This window comes from Leptidea sinapis, chromosome 17, assembly GCF_905404315.1.
Source record: "Leptidea sinapis chromosome 17, ilLepSina1.1, whole genome shotgun sequence".
NCBI classification, from domain to species: Eukaryota; Metazoa; Arthropoda; class Insecta; order Lepidoptera; family Pieridae; genus Leptidea; species Leptidea sinapis.
In genome coordinates, this window is record NC_066281.1 from 10,738,597 (window position 1) to 10,761,757 (window position 23,161).

Below are 23,161 nucleotides of genomic sequence, written 5' to 3' on the forward strand. Positions count from 1 at the left end.
AATATATAAAAAAATTCTTACTCTAGATACTAAATACCTACGGTAATCAATCTTTGCTTATTCCAAAGCTTAACGAGGACTAGTTATATCCACAGTGACTACCTTACTAGAAAACTAATGCACGCCCCTGATATAGACGTATGTTGGCCATTAGTAGGACTGACAAGATCACGAATGTGGAAGTTCTGCGCCGCGTCAATCAAAAACGCGAACTCATGCAAAACATCATGATGAGGATTGTCGCTTATTTGGGGCACGTGCTTAGGCGCGAGAAGTACGAACTCCTACAACTCATCATGATGGGGAAAGTTGCCGAAAGAAGAGTCGTAGGTCGCAGAAAAAATTCTGCGCAACATCCGAGAGTGGACAGGAATCGCGAGTGCGGCAGAACTGCTTCGAACCGCGAAGAACTAAAAAATTTAAAATTATTAAGATGATTGCCAACCTTCGCTAGACGGAGAGGCACGTGAAAAGGAAGATAAAATTATTCGTTGCTTTTACTCTCAGAATAACTCATTGTACGTTTCATCACTTTGTAAGGACAAAGAGTATAAACTATTCTTTGATAAGTGTTATTATAGCAAATGAATGTAAAAGCAAACAAATTAAATTGGGTTTTGCCAATGTCATTGACATTTTTAATTTAGTTGTCACTTTGAACTTGTGTCAATGTTTCGACACGGACTAGTAAAAAAAGAGTAGTTTACTGGTCCGTGTGTTTCAAGTGTTATTTTTTCAAATAAATTATGTGTAAAGTTGTGCTGCATGGTGTTTAAAATAGATTCAGTTTGTATTTTATTTACTGCTTTTTTTTTAAAGTGCAAACTGGCTAATACACGAATGCTTAATTCTTACAACATTGAACGTCTCAAAATAAAATAGTTATCTTCACTATCGCTTGTACTGTCTGATAACATTCTTCTCAAACGTTGCATTTTTAAATAATATTTTCTCTGATTTGCAATGCAATGCACAATTATGAATCTATCTTCGTTCAGTTTTAATGTACTATGTACGCTCAGCTGACATCAAAATTTGACACCATTTTGATTTTAACCGAGGAATTGGTGGTATAAGAGTTATATGGTTATACTCTCGTATAACTTTGTTTTTCTCAGGATAAGTAGTTGATGAAACTAAGATATGGTTATATGAGGGTAAATAACAGCTTTATAGGAATATAAAAATCCTTTATACCTAGGAATAAAACTTATTCTAATTTGGTGAAACCCGACCTTAGTAAGGAAGTTATCGTCACGAGCTATTTAGTTTAGAGAATTGTTTCTAATAGTATATTTATTGTCGATAATAACTAACTTAAGTAAATAGGTACCTACACATGTTTTCTCTTTAATTTATTGAGTGTGAGAATCATATTAGTTTGACAGTAGATACAATGTATGCTATTTCATATGAACCGGAGCCCGGCGTGAAGCATGGCTTTGGCCAACCCACGCGGATGACGCACCTATTTCATTATTTCATGAAAATGACATGGGTTTGATATGAATTTCAACGCTATTTGCTACGTTGTATACTGGGTGGCCGAGAAGTTGTCGTCCAAAGCTAAAAATTTGAATTTGGCTCATTTTATTGGCCAATGTTCTGGGAAGTTATTAAAAATAGTTAGAAGCCATAGCCCCATTTTATTTTGTTTTTGATACCTTGAACATTTTCATGAATTTAGCTGTAGCAGTTATTTAGTTCCGCATTGTCTAAACTATTCATAGTTTCTTATGTGGTTATGTCAACTTAAGTTAATGATTATCAACAATAAAATTAACTAAAAGTGTTCAAAAAAAATTAGGAAAAAATCCTAAACCACAATTAGGTGAAAAAAACGGATAAAAGGGGAAAAAATTAGTATCTCCTAAACTACGCAAAATCGTAGAACATACATAGGGGTATTTCGGATACTCATCACCGTGAGGCTTTCATATTTTAGCTTTGTACGTCAACTTCTCCACCACCCTGTATATACGTATGTATATCATCATTGCTTTGACAAGTTTTTCCTAACGTAACATAGTCTCTGAATGATTAAGATGAATAATCTATATTAATTTATTTACAACAACAATATAATATTGCAGCATCATTTCGTAAACGTCATTAAGTTTTTTTTTTATGAAAATAGGGGACAATACCATCAGGACGTTCAGCTGATGATAATTGATACGCCCTACCCCATTACAATGCAGATTATTGAAAAACCCAAAAATTCTAAGCGGCACTACAACTGCGCTCGTCACCTTGAGACCTTGAGTCAAGTCTCATTTGCCCAGTAATTTCACTAGCTACGGCGCCCTTCAGACCGAAACACAGTAATGCTTACACATTACTGCTTCACGGCAGAAATAGGCGCCGTTGTCATACCCATAATATAGCCGCAAAATAAAGCTTCCTGACGCCTAAATGTTCGTATTATATTTTTTGAACTTGAGTCATACCCATGCCTAGGCTTGCCCGTATCTGCTGATAGGTCACTCTCTTATCTTCCTCTATCATGCGTCGCACAGCACTGATGTTATCTTCAGTAGTTGCTGGACGTCCCTCACGCGGACCATCATTGAGATTGCTACGTACACGCTTAACTTCGACACTTTGAGACATAGTATTATGATAAGTCAGTGAAACTTAAGCCCATTAATTTCACTAGCCACGGTGCCCTTCAGACCGAAACACAATAATGCTTGCACATTACTGCTTCACAGTATCAAATGGCGCCACTATGGTATCCAGTATCCACCATGGTGAGTTGCTTACTCAGAATGTTTTGAGGTTTGAGCGATTTTTTATGATTTCAAATGTGACCTTCAACCAGACGAGTCATTTGACAATTGCTTCACCACGACTACGCGCCCGCGCATTCGGCACTCAAACCATGGGACTTCCTGGACACCACACCGGTCAAAGTCACGGGCTAACCTCCTTACAGTCGTGATATAGCACCGTGTGACTTTTTACTCCCTCAAATAAAAATAAAACAACTGAAAGGGAATCAGTCTACGTCGTAGGAAGATGCACTAACAGCCTTCGAGAAGGCCGTAGAAAAGTTGTCTGTGACAGAATGGAAAAGTGTTACGAAATCTATTTAAGACTTGAGGCATGACACTTTATATAGAGGCTGGTGGAAAAAGATTGAATAAAATTATTTTATCCATACAAGGTGATTTTTTAGTTTCTCAAAAGTTTCTTTTTTTAGGACACACTGCAAATAATAAAAACTGCTATTTCCGCTGCTGGTGGCACTGTTCTATGATACAGCGGATATCCCTTGTCATTGTGTATATTATAGTATTTTTAATAGTATTTCCCTACAAACATTACTATATCCTATTTCATCCCCATGTAGGTCAAAGTTACAAAAATGCTCGAACAAATTTTTATAAATTACTACTTATCAAGTGCCTAAATACAAAGTTTCATGGTTTTATCTCCGAAAATGACAAATTCCCATGCAAACTTCCTTCTCCTATTTGAACCCCTACATTTTTATTCACAATTAAAAGTAGCCGATGTCCTTTTCCAAGCCCTGGTCTATCTCTGTATTAAATTTGATAAAATCAGTTCGGTGGTTTCAGCGTGAAAGCGTAAAAAAACAAACTTGCATTCACATTTATACTTGCATTCACATTCACATTTAATAATAAAGGAACTAATGACATTCACTAATCTGTGGCCACATTCTAGAAATCTGCGATTCGACAGTGTGATATGTTCAGTACAGTTCGGTAATTCTACACCTCTGCGCCTATTTACGTGTCTTACTCATTATCATCCACCGCCATTCTTCGAATCAAAATTAGTCATTTCATTATTCGGGAATCGCTTCGTTAATGGTTTACATTCGATCCTAATTAGTACTGAAACGACTCACAAGGTTTAATTATTCAGCTTTTTATAAATGATAAAGATATCTCAGTTAAATTTATAACATTTCAGTACCTACTCGTTCGCTGAGCTCATAATATTAACTTATTGGATCTATTTTGATCAACTTAATGCGATGTGTGTTTGGTTTCATCTCATTGATGGTTGAGTTGCAATTTAGTTTCAAGAATTTATCTTATTATTCTTTTACGGAAATTTTCATTTATCGGAAAGAATCATTCATTGTTGGATCTTAACATATCAGATTTGTATCATAATTACCACAATTTCTTATCATTACTTGCGGACGATTGTAGCTGACAAGCTAGAGTTATATGCCTGACTAGTTTTTGCGGTCTCCACGGCCCATGTCCTATGTCGCTGTAAAAGCCTTCAGGGCTAACAGCATAGAGGAGGTTTTTAGTCGGTATGGGGTGTCTGCTTGCGCGCACACACTAGTCCGACATATTACGCCCCGTTTAGGGGCGTCAATTCGTAACTGTATTGTCCTTCTCTCGAAAAATATAATAATAAGTCCACTTAGTAAGTCTTTTGTGGGATGATGTACGTAGTCGCGCCATAAATACACATTATATGTATGTTACAATTAAAAATAAATAAAATGTTACATTTAAATATGGAAACTGACGTTTTTATATGATTGTTGATTGAGTTGTCTCATTTGGCGCCAATACAGTACAATAAAACCAATCCGTACGAATGGCAGTGAAGAATTTTCCCATGTAAAGAGTGCGTGCTTCTATTGATAACTTGCCTCAACGTTTATAGGACTGTATTGCATTGGAAAACGCGGATAAAATAAATATGCAGAGTTAAGAGAGACATTAAATTTTATTATGTTCATTGATTAACGCTTACTTAATAGCAAAATTATTATGGCTAGCATTAGTCATCACAAGATATTTTTAAAGCATCATACATCACCTGCTACTTTGGAGACGAATGCCAAAACAGTACCTCTACGTAACAAGCAAATCGGTCAAGAAGTTGCGAGTGGCACGCTTTCGTCAGCGTACAGTCTCTTTATACTTTTAAATCTTGACACAATTCTCGTTCTTATAATCTTTGTTTTGTCTATTGTTTTCAGTTTTTGTGTCACAGTATAATGACGACCTTAGATAATTTATACCAAAGAGGATGTAAATACTACGTAATAAGAGGCGGGACTTCTTAACAATAACTTAATTAAAAATTGACATTTAAGTAGTTTCGTATGAACCGTTCAGTGAGATTTGACATAAGTTTGAAATAGTAATTACAATTGGGCCACGAAATATAATCCGGCTAAGTTTGAAATCGAACATTTGCTTAAAACGTAGTGGATTTCGGCTATCTCCGTGTTTTACAAGATTATAGCCATTTCATACAATCGAGTGGATCGCTTTTTCCTTAGAAAGCTTCGCTAGGCTGATTTATACGTCTGGATACAGCCTCTTGCTGCTAGACAACCGATGAAAACAGGCCAGGTTTATTACTTTAGTGTGCGTGACAAGCTACGTCTTACACTCGCGATTTGTATTTCACTTTGAGTTAGTGTGCGTGCATTGCTCAAAATAGAGGTTAATTGTTGACAGTTTCTAAACTCAATTTTTTTCGACTTTTTCACTGCTGTCACAGTCTATCTAGACATATGAATGATCTAAGATGACGATGTTTGAGCATCCGGTAACGAATACTGTACATAACTATTTTTTTGTAATAAAGCTTATAACAATATTACAAAAAGGTCGGGGAAAAAGTTTTTTTGCATTTTATATTAATACTCAAGACATTTTATTCAATTGGTTTTACAAATTACGAGCATAAAAAATAAATAGAAAATGAATAAGTTTTTGTCATATGGTAGGGGTGTTGGCAATCCTCTCTTGATATTATCCTGATAGTGCCTAAATAATTCAGAAAAAACTGAAACAGCTGGAAACCTGAAGGGGCAAGATTAGGGCTATAATATGTTGGATGCAGCTTCCAGCCAAACTATATAACGTAACTCAGAAGAAGCAATGAGGAGAATAACATTATCATGGAAAAAATTCTGGTCGCATTAAGAAATATTAAGAGGCCCACATATGAATGCCTCTATATGGCTGTCAATTTCAGTGCAGGCATTCATAAAAGTTATAAAACAAAAAATAGATAAGACACAAAAAAGAATGGTGAAAAGCATAATGCGGATCAGGAAGGTAAAAAAAGTACGTATCGTTAAAGTTAAATTCTTATGTCTTCTAAGAAAGAAAACCAAGATTACCGATACACGCACTAACATTGAAATAGCAATGGGCTGGCCACATTGCATGCTACACGAACAGAGGGTGTACAATAGAGACCACCAAATGGAAAGGACCACCAGGCAAAAGAAGCACCGGTAGACCAAAGCAGCGATGGGCAAACGACATTGTGCAGGCGGTGGGGAGAAAGTGAATCGATCAGGGCAAGGATAGAGAAAAGTGGAAAAAGTTGGAGGAGGCCTATACCCAAAATGGGGTCCATAACCAAAAAATTAAATGGGGAAAAACTAATTAATTTGGTTACTTTAATTAAAGGAACACTAGATTTTAGGCACATCAAATTACTATAACATTTGAAAGTAAAATGGAATAAATGGCTAATTATTATTTTAATAAGCATGTGTGTTGTTTAGCGATATTGTGATTAAAGAAAACACCTTTTCTCTTGATGAATTAAGCCGCTTTCTTTCAACTTCTTCATTTACTATCAGTTACTAATTAATATAGAGTATAATATAATATAAAAGAGCAATGCTGATTTGTAGGTTAAGTTTGCCAGTTTTAAAAACGTACCCATTGCGTGACATTGGCCCACATGTTACTAGGTCACAGTCGCCATTTGGTATGAGTTTTGGTGTCAATTGTTGTGTTCCTATTGTAGTACCTCTACCTAATAATTATAATAGGCTTCCTTTTTTAAATGTATCCTTTCGTACGGACCAATTCTGATCAATTGTTTTCAAGAACTAAAGAATTGAGTCCATTACAGAAGCCCGACGAGATAGTCCTCGTCCTGTATTCGTTTAACACCACTCACACACACATCAGAAATCACACACCTACAATAGCATTACACACAAATAGTCACACACTTACATACATTCACACATATATACTCGCCGGCGAGTGCAAAATCAGTGCCATGCACTTGATCAGATTTACGCCCAATTTAGTTTTGTTCAGTCTCAATCCTAAAATGGTGACCGGCGATAATTCTTTCGATCCATTTCCTGCTTCAGGCTTTCAATAGCGGATCTATGTAGCGTTCATAAAACCCACGGAAGGACTTATTGGTTTTTCTGTATTATAAGGATTTGGATATTAAGATAGGCATATTGCTATTTTGGCATATAGAAATGAAGATTCAGAATTTTAGGCTGAGATCTATAGGTCTATCTTAGTCAGACTTTTCTTACGTAAAACTTAGCTAAGTTTAACCTTAGCGTAATCTTTGATTACGTTTTTACACGCTTTTTATTAGCTTCACCTGTATGTATGTTTGTTTCTGACCAAATCATTTGGGCGAGATTTTAACCCAATTTAAACGGCCAGATTTCGTTCAAACTTCGTAGATTTATCGAGGACCGTTGACAATACATTAATTGGATAAAATTATTCCATTTTTCAATTAGCAAAATAAGATTTTTGTTAATTTATATAATTTTTTCATCTATCGTCGATAAGGCAGGAATTGATGTTCATTTTAAATTTCAACCATTATTTTTTCAACCAAAGCGTGTTTTTTAGTCTATTTTAACTGTTTTACTTAAGCCAAGACAGCCGAATGCAAAACCCAAGTTCGCGTTCTATCACACTCAGCTAAGTTTTACGTAAGTAAAGTCTAAGTACGCTCTATATATCTCAGCCTAAATAATCTTAAACTACAAATCAGATTAAAAAACAACCGAAATACAAGATATGATCACGAGGAAATGCTGATACAGATTTTATTTCTGTTCTATAAAATTGTGTATGAAATAATAATAAATAAAGGAGCTTTCTTCCACGTACTACAAAGCTGTGGAATGAGCTTCCTTGTGCGGTGTTTCCGGGACGATACGACATGGGTACCTTCAAAGAAATCGCATACACCTTTCTTAAAGGCCGGCAACGCTCTTGTGATTCGTCTGGTGTTGCAAGAGAATGTGGGCGGCGGTGATCACTTAACACCAGGTGATCCGTACGCTCGTTTGTCCTCCTATTCCATAAAAAAAAATCAATCAGAAGAGCTTATTCTATTATAGTCTTCATACACGCTTCACGCCTGCTTTCATAAAAGCCTCACGCACGCAATTCAGTATCGAATCCAATTTACAACATGTCCTATTATAACAAACACCAAAAGAATGGCGTAAATTTCGTAATAACCGACAAAATAAAGAGATTTTGCGTTTTAATTATATTAACATGCGTTATTTGAATACATAAGGTACATTTATCTTAAATAGGTCAAACTCTAAAATTATTCACTATTTGCAGTCCTCATAGAACTGTAAACTTGTTCAATAAATACCTATATGGAGATTTAATTGGTCTCATGTACCAATGTACAATCATGTTAGGAAAAGCGCATAAAGTTTTTTTCTTTGATTAACGCGAGTGTTACACAGTTAAATAAAACATTGAAATAAATGGCGCTAAACTTCATAATGACAACTATGACAAGTACTATCTATGACTCATTTCATCCGCAGTCCCCGTAAAAACGAGGAAAGGTCTTGAAACGTCGGGTAAAATAAAAATGTAAGTTTTACGCAAAAATCTAATGTAAAAACAGTTACAATTGCACGCGTTTTAATCCTTTAAAAGTGTTTTATTTAATAGCGCTTAAAGCATAAAATTCTGTTGCTTTCCTTTCCATTTCCTCAATGGTCTCAGACATGAATATGTATTATGCTCTCATGCTTCCTATTGCAAGCTCGGCTCAGCCTGTCTATAATACGTGATACAGTTGACTTATGCACACCAGCAGTATCACCAACGCATCTATTGAACGAAACACAAGCACATTTTCTAATGCGATAAGTTTTTTTTTAATGATAATAAGGGACGAGACGAGCAGGACGTTTTTCACTAGCTACGGCGCCCTTCAGACCGAAACACAATAATGCTTCACGGCAGAAAAAGGTTCCGTTGTGGCACCCATAATCTAGCCGGCATCCTGTGCAAAGGAGCCTCCTGCTGCTGGGGCTGCATCTTCTACCGCATTTATCACGGGGAGTGCTCAGAGGAGCTGTTCGGGTTGATTCCAGCGGCCTAATTCCACCATCGGACATTAACCACCGTCAAAATGTAACTACCCGCATCACGTTGACGTCTTGCATTACACAATTGCGCGTTTTGCAAGAAATTTGTTGTCTTGCACAGCCACTTTGTAGAATCAATTACCGGCTGCTGTTTTTCGAACCGATACGACTTAGTGACCTTCAAAAACCTTAGAGGCGGGCAACGGATCTCTTGACACTAATTGTTGGGGATATCCATGGCCGGTTGCCTCTACACTCCCCATCCTGTGTGACTCTTGCCCGTTTGCCGCCACTTATATTATAAAAAAAGATTAAAAATAAAATTTATAATAGGATATCTTGTCTACAATTGATATCGCAATATCATTCATTAAGTAATGATTAAAAATATCAATTATTAAGTAATGATTAAAAACCCTAATTCGAAAAGCTTTCCGAAAATTTTCAGTTAAATGCTTACGATCTGAGAAAAAGGTTTCACTTGCATCGTGGTTTCATAAAACCCCACAATTTTATTATCGACACGAATATCATCTACCTATATCATCACTGTTATTATATGCATATAATAACATACATAACAATAACTTCAGCCTATATTACTTGCCATTACATAGGCACAATATAGGCAATTATTCCGTAAGCCATAATTACGTAGGTTGTTTATGATGTAATTATATTTATTATACATATCTCATGTTCCTACTGCGTAATACAACAACAAAAATAGTTATTACTTTACACAGCACATATAGTCCATTGAAATGTTACATGAGCTTTACATTTTTTACCCAAAACTTGGGGTTAAGCTTCTATTGTATCGAGTGTCGAGTTAGTAAGTCTTTTATGGGGCGATGTATATGCTTTTACAACAAGATCCCAGAAAATGTTCAAAACAAAAGTATTACGTTATTCAAAAGAATTGTTAAAAAACCTTTGTGTGGTAAATAACATAAATGACTTTCTTAATGATACCACAGATTGGGAATGGAGCGACCGCCCTCAGGCTATAAAATAATGTTACTTTGTAAATGTTACTTTAATTGTAAAACATAATTTTGATGAAAAAAAAGCCCGCTGAGTTTGTTGCGCCCATTCTTCTCAGGCCTGAGGCATTCATTTTGGAATGGATGGTAGTTTTTTGACTTTCAATAAGTGATTTCACATCGTATTTTGAATAAAAATATTTGAATTGACCCCCCACATATGTCCCAAAAATAAAATTGCGTCCTCTAAAAAATGTTTTCGTTTGAGGCACTATCATTTGAGATTTTGTCGGGCTTAGGTCCGGGCAGTTTTTCTCACACCATCTGTAGATATTTCTGAGATCGTTGTTAATTTTACTAATAGACTCTATTGCGTCTTTTTTTTCAAAAGACTTACTGTGTATTGTCTGCATAAAGATGGTATTTGCAATGTTTAATATAAGTGTGTAAGTCAGCAATAAATATGGTGACTAAAATAGGGCTGAATAGGGAACCCTGCGGCACGCCTCTTTCCGGCGGCGGTTAACTTAAGAATTATCAAAAAGGGTTTACGGATTTGACTGGTTACTTCGGATTAAAATTAAAACTTCTTGATATAAATTTCAGTGTGAAACTTTTTTCACATGACAGCTAAAACATTCTAGATTTAATAAAATGTACAACATTTCATTGTTGGACATTATTTTTTTTTTCATTCGGCTTTTAAAGTAAAGATGGATATATTGAAAAAAAAAAAAAGTTTATTTTTGAATACGAGTTCCAGCGTGGAACTAATTCAACAGAAACAATCTCGCAATTTATTTATTTATTTATTTAAAGCATCACAAAATCCACAGAACTTAAATTAGGTTATAATAATACTATTTTGTAGGACTTACATCTATAACGGATTTATAATAAGACATGATATTTGTGCGTGTGGGGTTTGGTGAGAGCGCGTGTGTGTGTGTGTGTTTGTGAATTACTCTAAATTTAACCTTCCTTTAGATTTTTAATATCCAATATCGATTAAGATTAAATTAATTTAGAAGGTACGGCTAGTGAACGTATGGTGAGTTTTTGATCTAATCGTTTCCGTATATGACATTTCAACTTACTGACGTTTTCAATGACGTATCTCTAGTTACGCATAAATTGCTGTCCCCGTTTAATGATAAGATCATATCTATCCACATTAGTTATGTCCAACATAGGTTAGATGTTAAACGATAGGCTATTGAAATATAAGTAAGCGTAAAAGGATAGATTTTTCTACCTCTAGTAAATTAAACTAAGAATAGATAGCTTATTGAAAACGGCCGTTAAATAATGAATCCTAAGGCTTAGATAATATATGCGTCTAGATAGAACCTTTTACTGTAGGCAACGCATGCCAAACGGCCAGGTTTATTACTTTAGTGTGCATGGCAGCTACGTCAGTTTAATATGTGTGCGTCTGCTGCAAATAGAGGCTAACAGTTCGCTGTTATTTATGCGACGTGTTCACAGCTTACAGTCTTATCTGGACGTATAAATAATCTAAGGTAACTAAATAGGTATATCTAATGCGATGGTAGAAGCCGATTCAAATGGATCTATCAAGGAATTAGTGGCATAATATATTGATGTTGCAAACCCACCATATCGACAGATCAAAAAATAATAAAATGGCTTGAAAAATCTGTGTGCCGAGATTTAACTGACATAGGTACAGAGAGAAGAACGTGTTGGAGCTTGCCTTATTCAAATATTTTTATTCAAAATTGGATATGATATCACTTATTGAAAGTCAAAAACTACCGCCCATTCGATAAAGTATGCCTCAGACCTGAGAAAAATGGGCGCAAAAAACTCAGCTGGCTTCTTTTTTTCATAAAATTATGGTTGCAATGTATTATCGTACAAAAAAAATATTTTAATAGCCTGGTCGCTCGCTCCATTTCCAATCTGTGGTAATAATATCGTTATTACAAGTAATAAAGTAAGTTACTAGGTAATAAAGTCATTTAAATTTACTTTAAAGTAACCTCTACCAGTGTAGTAGGCATTGTAAGTTTGTGTCTGTTCCCAATCACACGTCAGCGTCACATCGACACACCATGTCAGATAGAATTTCGTTTACTTCGTCATACATAACTTGGTTTCTTTTAATTTAAATATCAGTGAAGTGTCACTCGAAAACAATACTACCGAATATTTTTTAGATATATAAGATTAGGAAGAGGAAGGGTCCTTGTGGTGGACAGGAGATTTCCTGGGCCTCCTCTCATTATGGGAGTACCGAGAGGAGTTTCAGGAGATCTCCTGCCATTCACGTCGACGTTCTCAATTCTTTTATTTGAATATGATATCAGAAGATAGAGCGCAGATCCTTTTATGTCATAGCTTTCTGACCTGCGTTGAACATTGAACACAAGCAAAGGCCTACCATGTTGAACCACAAAAATCAAAGGAATTTAGGTCGAATTGTGGTGTATGATGAAAAGTGGATTCTTTACGATAATAGCAAGCGATCATCGCATTGGCTTACTTCAGATCAAATACCGCAACATGATCCTACAGCGAAATCGTTAACCATTAAAAGTAATGGTAACTGTTTGGTAAGTGTCCACACTTATGGAAATTCACTGTATGGTGTATTTCACTACAGTTTCCTCGGTTCCTATTAAGCAATATCAACAGATAACTATTGTACTGAACTTCAAGGATAGCAAAACTTACAAGGGACAGCCCTGACTCGCCAACCAACCTAAACTATGGCTCCACCATAATACAGAACCTTACATGACTCGTAACACAGTTTATACTCTACAGAACCTACATTTACAAACTCTCCGACATGCCCCGCACTCGCCTGGCTCCAACCGGCTTCAATTTTTTTTTCGAGATTTGGACTACTTTTGAATGTAAACAATTTGTTATTTTTAAAGTGACATTCCTCACTTCTAGGATTAATTATTATACAAATTATATTTATAACCAAAATTTATGGACGATTGACGACTTTCGGATTCCATCCGAGCGCTCTTACCAACTGAGCCAACCGTCCGAGTGACGCATGGCTCGTAAATCTTTGTGTGTCTTATTCAACTCTTGGGTTGTGGCTCCATCTACAGGATCTACTTTACAGTTGATAACCTGATCAACCCCAATAATTGCATATTAGTAAATTGACTTGAGATGTCGCTCTTTCAAATCTAGATTCGCTCGGACGGAACCCGAGTGGTCCATCATCGTCCATAAGTTTTGGTTACAAATTAAATTGGATAACTTTTGAATGATATTTTGGCAATTTTATATTGGAAAAAATAGGATAAATAAAAAATATAAGAGTAAAAATAAGGTACGAAAACTGATCATTATGAAAATTTTTTAGCGCTTATGCAGAAAAGCTTTCAACAATGTCCGTAATTTGTGAAATATTTAGGCAGATATAAGGCAATGCAATTTAAGGTAAGAATATTTTATATTCATTTTTATATATTAAACATTAATTACTTGGATAATTAATATTATTTTTATTAGTTTTACTTATGTCTATTAATTTTAGTCTAAGTTTTTAAATTATACTACTTTAATTTGATATATTATATGTTAATTGGGATAGGATACACTTAAGTAGGTAGATTGCAATAAATCTCTTTAAGCTAAGATAATGTTAAACTTTTATACCAAATTCCAGATAAATAGGGTACATTACTGACAGATAGTATTATCATTGGCATCATAAATGAATAGTTTATATACCTACCTATTGAAAATTCAAAGATAGATGAATTGAATTAGACCAATCAGTCGGGAATATTTTATGGCGTAAGAAAATAGTTTCCGGGTAGCAACGCACAGTTGAATATATATGAGAAAAACAATATCGGGAGTTTGCTCGAGCAACGACCCCAGTTCAACAAATGTGGGTTACACGAGAACAGGCGTCCGCAGAGATTTAAAGAAAGGCCTGGCGAACTAACAAAAACAATTTTTCATTGAGGTTAGATTTTTGTCACACATTTTACTCTGTTATATGAAGCAAAAGTAGGCTATAAACATTTTAAATATTGATATTTACAACATAAATAAGAGGTTAAGGATTAAAAGCGTTCTATTTTTCAAAATTTCATTAGGTATGCTTTTTATAATGAATGATCAAATTACAATCTTATATCTAAAGCCTAAATAAAAGTCACATGTCAGTGCCCGTGAATGTAAGATCGAACATTTGCAAGACATTGCCTTCATTAGAATAGTTTTAGTTACACCAGGGGATTACTCTGTGGTATCCATCAATAATATTAGATATTATGATGTTTACTTGAAGCTCACAACTGATGTCACCGGGGTGCTTCCCACCCATGTTATCAGTAGCTTATCACGTGCTAGTGCTACAGATCGATACGTGTACTCAACTATGATTGAATCTTTGGACACTTTCACCGCTGTTACACGCGTTTTCTAGCGAAACACCGAACTCAATTATTAATAGCAGACTATTTTTGGAGCGGCTTCGTATGCGGGTTTCGGGCATGTGCGAGGCCCGGGCTGAGACACTATCTCACCTGGGCCAGGTGTAGACGCCGGATACTTCGAAGCCGAAGTGCCACGAGCCCGCGTAGGCCCCTTGTCCCTTCGGGCCGGTGCACACGCCGTGGCCGTGCGCCTTGCCGTCCTCCCAGCCACCACAGTAGGTGCCGCCATCGTCGAAGTCGAAGCGGCCACCGTTGAGGCCACGCTGCGGGGGGTTTCCGCTAGCGGCGTGCGCGGTATCAGCTGCCTCGCTCGGCTGCATCACGCGGAGCCGTGGTGGCGAGGGGAGGGCCTCCCGCGCGCGCCCTCCGCCGAGCTCGCGGTATAAATAAACATCAGCTGGGCATGTCGCGCCGTGGCGCGGCGCCGACTGAACACCGCACCGCTCCTGACTCCTGCCGCACGCCGACTGACGCCGCCCCCGCCCGCCCAGACCCTGCGCAGTCCCGCGGCGCACTCGCTGCCATCACTGCCATCTGACACATCAACCACATTCAGACTTCACTACCAACGGCGCAATGTATTGTAGATTTACATCCATCTCATCATAAGTAACATACTAGCTCTTTAAAGCATCTAGTGCTTGAAATAATGTAGGGCTAAACGGGCGGAGATAAGTGATTCCTGTTGAAACATTTCTTTGCTTAAATTTCGCAAAACTGGGGGTCGTTAGCCATTAATTATCTGACTCACAATATATTATAGCAGATGTAAGCCGTATGAACCGCTTTGGTAACGTTCATGGTCAACCTCCAATCATATTTGCAACATCACAGGAGCACGCTTGGTACAAGCTTTTCATAAAGATATCCATGTCATAATAAACTGGGCAAGAAATGACCCCCGCGCAATGAAGTTCATTTCACTGATTGGAGAAAAATCATTAGAAATCGCACTACAAATTATCACCAAACAACATAGAATAATATTTGTAGCGTGTAGAGCGATGAATTTTCGTAGTCACGCTTAGTGAGAAAGCTGTTGTTCAATTGTAAATAACTGGTCAGGCCATATAGGAATATTGATATAGGTAGTAATAATCTTCAAATTTGTTTTTTTTAAATCAAATTTGGAAAGCGTTGATTTTGTTGGAAACCTCGACCATTTCCCGCTATTTTACATAGTTTTGTCGAGGTTAATATGAAATCATAGTAATGGATTGGGGTGTTAACATAAGCAGAACTACAGTGATTGCCTTGTATAAAGTGGGTATGGAGACATCCCTAGGAAATAGAGCGTGAAAGTGATCTTCATCCCAAAACCGGGTAAAAGCGACTACTCTAATGCTAGAGCATACAGACCCATCAGTCTTATCTCTTTCGCCCTGAACTGACGAAACTACCTGACAAACTGAAAGAAAACTGACGGAAAATTACCTGCGGAATATACCTAATCAACATGCGTACAGTCAAGGTAAAAGCACTGAATCTACACTGCACTCTGTAGTGAACGTTATAGACGGTGCACTTTCAGAAAAGATCTTTTGTCTCTCCTGGATATCGAAGGAGCTTTCGATAAGACACAATTTCCAAAAATGAAGAAGCCCTGCAACGCCATGGTGTTTGTACAACTCTGACATTATGGATTTAAAAATTGCTCAAATACAGAGTAATTTTACTCGATGAAAGTGAAACACAAAGAAATAGTTCAAGTTCAAGTTTTTATTCGTAAATACTATTACACGTCATACATACTTAACATAATAAATCAGATATTAATTTATAAATTCATTATATGAGTAGATCGAGCGCTCATTGAGCCACCTTTTGAGTTTATGTTTAAAAGTGTTAAAATTTGATACGCTTGTGGTATAGTCCGGGAGTTTATTATAAACCCGAGGGCTCATAGCGTGTATTGTGCGGGAAGCTTTTTCCAGGCTATGTGGGACTGCATTTAGGCGATTCGCGTGTCGCAGCTGGTACTGGCTGGTGTCGCCTCTTTTTTTATACTGGTGTAAGTGAACTAGTTGCAGAATAGTTGCCAAAGGCTGTCCCCAAGAGGGTGTAATCTCAACTCTTCTATGGAACTAGGTAGTAAATGATCTGATTGCCAACCTCAACGCAAAACCACTAACTATACTGTAGGTTACGCAGACGATCTAACCATATTGATATGCGGAGAGTTTGCCAATTCTGTATGTGAAGTAACAAATGCGGCATCGAACGAATCGAAAACGGAACTAGTAATGTTCATAAACAAAAGACTTATTGGTTAGTACAAACTGCAGAAACTGTTTAATACTAAACTCCAATTAACAAGCGAAGTGAAGTATTTAGGTGTCATACTTAACAGTAAGCTAAACTGGGGCACCCACATAGATGCAAAGGAAAATACTTCCACTATATCCTTCTGGCAATGCCGTAGAATGATAGGGAAGACATATGGGGTCTTGCCCCGAAAATCGTACTATTGACACATTTTTACACAAATTATCTTGCCCAAAACTAGGCATAGCCTGTACTATGGCTATAAAACAACGATATATTTAATACAATATACACATTTAAACATACATAAATACATTTAAACATCCATGACTCGGAAACAAACATCCATATTCATCATATAAATGATTCCACCTACCGGGATTCGAACCCGGGACCTCTAGCTTAGTAGTCAGGGTACTTTTCATTTCGAATATGAGGAAAATAAAACTAGTTGTTTATCTAAACTATGTATTCATAATATATAATAATATTAGTTACAACTATTTAAAATTAATTGTCAAATTAGGACAATTCGTGAAATTAAAAGTTACATTTTTGTTTGGAATGTTTATGCTTTTTGATATATTATGACAAATTTGGCTGTTCTGGATATCTGTAAAAGTGAGAGACTCTGGTATTTCGTCAGACGATGGATTCCATGGCGGATATTCCCTGGAAGTTGTCGGCTGAGGCGAATTAGGGCGTATTTTTATAGTTTCAGTTAATTCGGTTAAAATTTTAGTTTTATTTTGGACTGAATCTTCAATGTAGCCTTCGGCGACTTGTCTTTTTAACGTTGTCATGTTTGCCCCAGCGGTGGTGCTGACGTTCGTCTATAACAATGTCCGGTATACTGCTCACAGTTTGGTTAATTCAAATATGTTGCTATCTGCTTCGGCATACCTGAGATTTTATGTTTACCGAGCTGAGTTTTATAGTTGAGAAAAAAACGGTCCGTTTTTACATCACTAGGTCTCATTTTTTGATATTTCTTTACTATTTGTGCAAACTCTTCTTTTACTACAAACGAGCGCTCAATATTTGTTTTTGTTTTAGTCAGTTTTACTAGTAATAATTGGCCTTGACTTTCAATGTCCTTAATTGTAAAATTTGTGAGTTCACTGCTTCTGCAAGCGCCGTTTATACCGAGTATCAATACCACCTGTGTAATACGTAATTTTTTAATATTTGTGGAATAAATACGTTCATTTTTAGAATAAATACATAAATACTTAGGGAAACTTACCTTCACTGCCAAATATATCTCGTTAGGAGCATCATTTAAAAAAAAATCCACTTAATGAGAGGTGAAAACCTTAGATTTCCTACCCCTGAGACTGTCTTTTCAAAAATGATGTTAAATTATGGAATTTTTTCAAATTTACATTTTGTTTTACACTTAGTGTACTCTTGAGCATTGTATATCGACTCCATAGCGTAGAAGACTGTAGTTTGCTACACAGTCCATTAAAATATGTAAGAAATACACTTTCGGAAAACGATTTTATATTCTTCTCTACTCGCCACTTCATAAAATCATTGTATGCGTTTATATATCTTTCTTTTGAGATTTCTGGCAAAAGATTTTCAATTACACAATTTGCCTCGTCTCTAATTGAATCGGGTGTTAACATTTCAGAATCGCTTGAACTCATTTATAATATTCAAATCTAAGCATAAAAGATTATTACCTACTAGCTGACCCGGCAAACGTTGTTTTGCCATATAAAGTATAATTCACGCGATAGTTTTATAAGTAATAAAATATTGCCTATATATATATTGTACATCATTTTGTTCTATTGTCAATAGTTTTTGCAGCGCACGCAAAAATAGGTTTTCGATTTTACACCTTGTGTTACAAAATAGCAATTTTATCACGGATCCCTAATTTTGAAAAAAAAAAAACATAGCCTATAGCCTTCCTCGATAAATGGACTACCCAACACTGAAAGAATCATTCAAATCGGACCAGTAGTACCAGAGATTAGCGCGTTCAAACAAACAAACACTGCAGCTTTTTAATATTAGTATAGATTTTTTGAATTCTGTCACAGATACATTACAGATCAGTATCCCGCCAATTTATATCGACTTTTTAAATTTTAAATATGGAACTCACCGCAAAATTGTTGCGGCTTATTCCGTTCAAAGAAGTTTGCGCTAATTTTACACTGGCTGTTTAGAAAGACACATGGCATTTCTTTAAATTAGATTTTTTTACATAAAACTCTTCATATTGGTTGATAAAAGCCGAACTGAAAGGGCGGGAAACTTAAGATCGGTCGCACGTAATTTTGATAATTTTTCATTTTATTTTTAAATTTCATGTAAATATTTAGATATTTTGATCAGATAAGTTGTAGTTTGTATATATTTTTGTAGTTAGTTTTTATTAAAGTGTTAATTTGTGTAAATTTCATCCTATTGGTAAGTCTTCTTTTCTTCACTTTTCTATATGATGGACCCCCCGGATGATCCTGGGGGGACAGCCCCTGATATAGGTCATGTAGTGACAATTTCTAATAATGACGAAGGTAGCACGATGGATACAGATGGTTCTGTGTCTCAGACATCTAGTGGCCGTAAAAGAGTGTCAGCTCGACCCAGAATATGCAGACACTGTAATAAAAGACGCCGAAAACACCGTGGTGATAAGAAGGATATTAAGGAAAGTGATTGCAAATGTGTAGACATTAGTGATAAACAAATTCTTTCCAAAGTCGATTCCTGCAATAATTCTTCTATAGTAGTAGAGAACATACAAAAAAATAACACAGACACTCCACAACAGCCACAGTCCCCTGTTGCAAGGCTGTTATATAACTCATTAGATGCTGCTCCTTTTGTTGTACACATTCAGAAACAGTATTCATCTCCCGATGATAATGTTACTTTACATCCAGTTACATTTGGTCGTTTTCTCAAAAGAAATTCTATTAAAAATATTGTGAATGGAAGTTTAAAAAGGATAGGCCGGAATAGGTTATCTATTTCTTTTTCTAAGTACCAAGATGCAAATGACTTTGTTGAAAACAAAAATTTAGAAAATGAAAAATATAAGGCTTTTATTCCATCATTTTCTGTGAGTAGAATAGGAATAGTCAGAGGAGTACCAGCTGAGTGGTCTGAAGAGGAAATAAAAGATAATGTTTCTGTTCCTATTGGCTGTGGCCCAATCATAAAAATTAGGAGAATAAAACGAAAGATGATGATTGATGGACAAAACCATCTTAAATGTACTGAGTCTGTGGTATTTACTTTTGATGGACAGTTTTTGCCTAAACGAGTATATATGTGCTACACTTCTCTTACTGTAGACTTGTATATATATCCTACTATTCAATGCTACAATTGTTGTCGGTTTGGTCATGTGAAATCTCAATGCAGATCTAAACCAAGATGTTTTAGATGTGGTCAAGGACATAGTGGTGATAACTGCTCTGTTCAAGATGATTTTATATCTTGTTGTTTATGTAAAGGTTCCCATATTGCAACTGATAAAAAATGTTTAGAATATGAAAGACAAAGAGCTATAAAGGAATCAATGGCTAAAAACTGTATTTCCTATTCAGAAGCTTCAAAGATACATCCAACTGTCCTCGAATTTCATATGCAGATACATTACTCTCATCACCTAACATCACTCCTAATACTTTTCCAACCCAGCATCAACATTCAACACATAAAGCTATAAACAATACTTCATATAAAAAAACTGTTTTTGTTAAACCAAAGCCTCCACCTACACTTAGCAAAGGATATGACAAATCTGCTCACCAAGAAATTTTAAGGGATTTTAATATTCCCCAACCCTCTAATGGATGTGCATTAATTAACAAAGTAAATGAAAATCCTTTGGAATCCTCAGTAATTGATTTAATTATTTCTCTTATAAAATCTCTTAGTCAATCGAATGAATTTTCACCGTCCAACACTGCCTTATTAGTTTCTGCAATTACTCAAATTTATAAACCAAATAATGGACAAAGTTCTTCAATGGAATTGTCAAAGCATCACTCCTAAAAAAAGTGATCTTATTTATTTATTAAATAAATATAAACCTTATATCTGTGCTCTTCAAGAGACATGGTTGAAACCAGGATCTTTATTTAAGATTCGAGGTTATTCATGTCTCAGAGAAGATCGTGTGGATGGGCATGGTGGAGTAGCCATGCTTGTGAAACACCCTCTTTCCTTTTCTCTCTTCTCTATTCCTTCTCACAGTAATGATTTTTCTATTATTGCTGCTTTAGTTGAAAATATCTGTTATGTATCTATTTATATACCTCATCCTTCTTCTGCAATCTTAAATGAAATTAAAGATATTATTTCCATTCTTCCGAAGCCTTTTATGATCCTTGGTGATTTTAACTGTCGCCATGAATCCTGGGGTTACTTATCTTCTAATAGTTATGGTAACACATTAATAGATATATTTGATTCAGTGAATTTGTGTATATTAAATGATGGTCGTCCTACACGACGTTCTCATCCTGACGAGGGCCCAAGTGCTCCAGATTTAACAGTCACTACACCTAATCTTGTTTCTTCTTTGTCCTGGGATCCATTACGATCTACTTTTGGTAGTGATCACTTCCCACTATTATTATCATTTCCAACCTGCAATAATAACAATAAAGTATTACATAAAACTTATTCTCCTCGTTTAAAATATAAGCTTAATGATGTTGATTGGCATTTATATAAAGATCTAATAAAAAACAAAATTATTACACTTCCAAAAATTAATCCAGGTACAGAATCTCAGTGCGCAGATTCTTTAGCAAGAATCTTTATTGAGGTTGCCAATGAGATATTTCCAAGTAAAAATAGCTCTTTGGGTTTTATTCCTTCTCCTCCTTGGTGGGATAACGAATGTACAGAGGCAAGAGAAGAAAATATGCTGAAATTACATACTGTCAATGCTCCACTGATGAGAATTTTGAAATTCTTACAAAGAGTATGTCAGAAACTTCAAAATTTCTAAAGAAAAAGAAATTTGATGGCTGGAAAAATTTCTGCTATTCAATATCACCTGATGTCAAACCATCTCTTGTATGGCAAAATATAAGAAGGTTTAGATCTGCATACAAAGATTCATCTCCAAAATCAATCCCTTTTCATTTAGTTAATAGCTTTTTAGATAAATTGGCTCCACCTTTCGTTCCTGAAGACTTAATAATTGGTTACCCTGTAATAAATATAAATAATGATAGCTGTTTTGGTTTAAACAGTATATTTTCTCTCACTGAACTAAAAGGTGTATTGTCTCATGTTAAGGATTCTGCTCCTGGACTGGACGGTATTCCGTATTCCTTTATCTCTCATTTAGATGATGATGCTTTATTTTATTATTTATCTCTTATAAATTCCATAGTGGCATCTGGTAACATCCCCTTCACGTGGAAACGTCAAGAAATAATTCCCGTACTGAAACCTAATAGGTGTTCTTCAGACCATTCTGCCTATCGCCCAATCGCACTTTCTTCTGTTTTGATGAAAATTACAGAACATCTTATAAAAAATCGTTTAGAATGGTTTGTTGAGCATAACGGTCTATTATGTGAATCCCAATTTGGTTTCAGACGTGGGAAAAGTACTATTGATAGCTTAAGTATATTCATTTCTGATATTCAATTATCATTTTCAAATAATAAATCAGTAATAGCTGCGTTCTTAGATATAAATTGTGCCTATGATAATGTCGTAATAAGTATTTTATAGAGTAAGCTTTTACAACTTAATATACCTCTGCTATTAACAAATTTTATCATAAACATGCTTTCCGAAAGATACATAATCCTGAAGCTAGATGACAGGAAGTCAATTACTCGACTTGTTTCAAAGGGCCTCCCCCAGGGATCAGTACTTAGCCCAATATTGTATAATATTTATACACACGATTTAAAATCATCACTTAATTGTGTAAATGTTCTTCAGTATGCTGATGATCTATTAATTTACTGTCGTGATATTTCTATTGAAAAAGCTAGTTCTTCTATAACACAACCGCTGATAAATTTAAAAACTTGGTTGGACTTAAATGGCCTTGATCTATCACCTGAAAAAAGTACAATAGTTTTATTCACGAGATCAAGAACTCCTCCTCATATTTCTATATTTTATGAGGGTTATCAGATTCCAGTTAAAGATAATGTTAAGTTTTTGGGAATTGTCTTAGATTCGAAACTAACTGGTATCCCACATTGTGATTACCTAAATGCTAAATGTGAGCGTACTCTTATAAGAAGTATATTAGATTATGGTACATTCTTGCTGGAGCCTGGTAGTGTTAAGGCATTTAAAAAACTAGATCTCAT

At 35.7% G+C, this 23,161-nt stretch overlaps 1 protein-coding gene and 1 long non-coding RNA gene across 5 annotated transcripts in view; both read right to left on the reverse strand.

Annotated features, from left to right (window-relative positions):
* The window catches only part of LOC126968896 (junctophilin-1), a 58,611-nt gene extending 43,582 nt beyond the window's left edge, over nt 1-15,029 (reverse strand). For both annotated transcript variants that reach the window (XM_050814046.1, XM_050814047.1), the window contains exon 1: nt 14,664-15,029. In XM_050814046.1, coding sequence (XP_050670003.1) covers nt 14,664-14,893 — 230 coding nt within the window. In that variant the 5' untranslated portion in view covers nt 14,894-15,029. The remainder of the gene's footprint in view (nt 1-14,663) is intronic.
* Nucleotides 15,030-20,695: 5,666 nt separating this feature from the next.
* Nucleotides 20,696-22,938, reverse strand: LOC126969027 (uncharacterized). Of its 3 annotated transcripts, XR_007730323.1 has the most exons (3): nt 22,673-22,938; nt 21,576-22,032; nt 20,696-21,461 (listed from the first exon to the last, which is right to left on the reverse strand). It is a non-coding gene; the product is annotated as an uncharacterized LOC126969027 (long non-coding RNA). The 3 variants fall into 3 exon arrangements; XR_007730324.1 differs by lacking the exon at nt 22,673-22,938 and having other exon boundaries at nt 21,877-22,230; XR_007730322.1 differs by lacking the exon at nt 22,673-22,938 and having other exon boundaries at nt 21,576-22,230.
* Between the last annotated feature and the right edge of the window lie 223 nt (nt 22,939-23,161).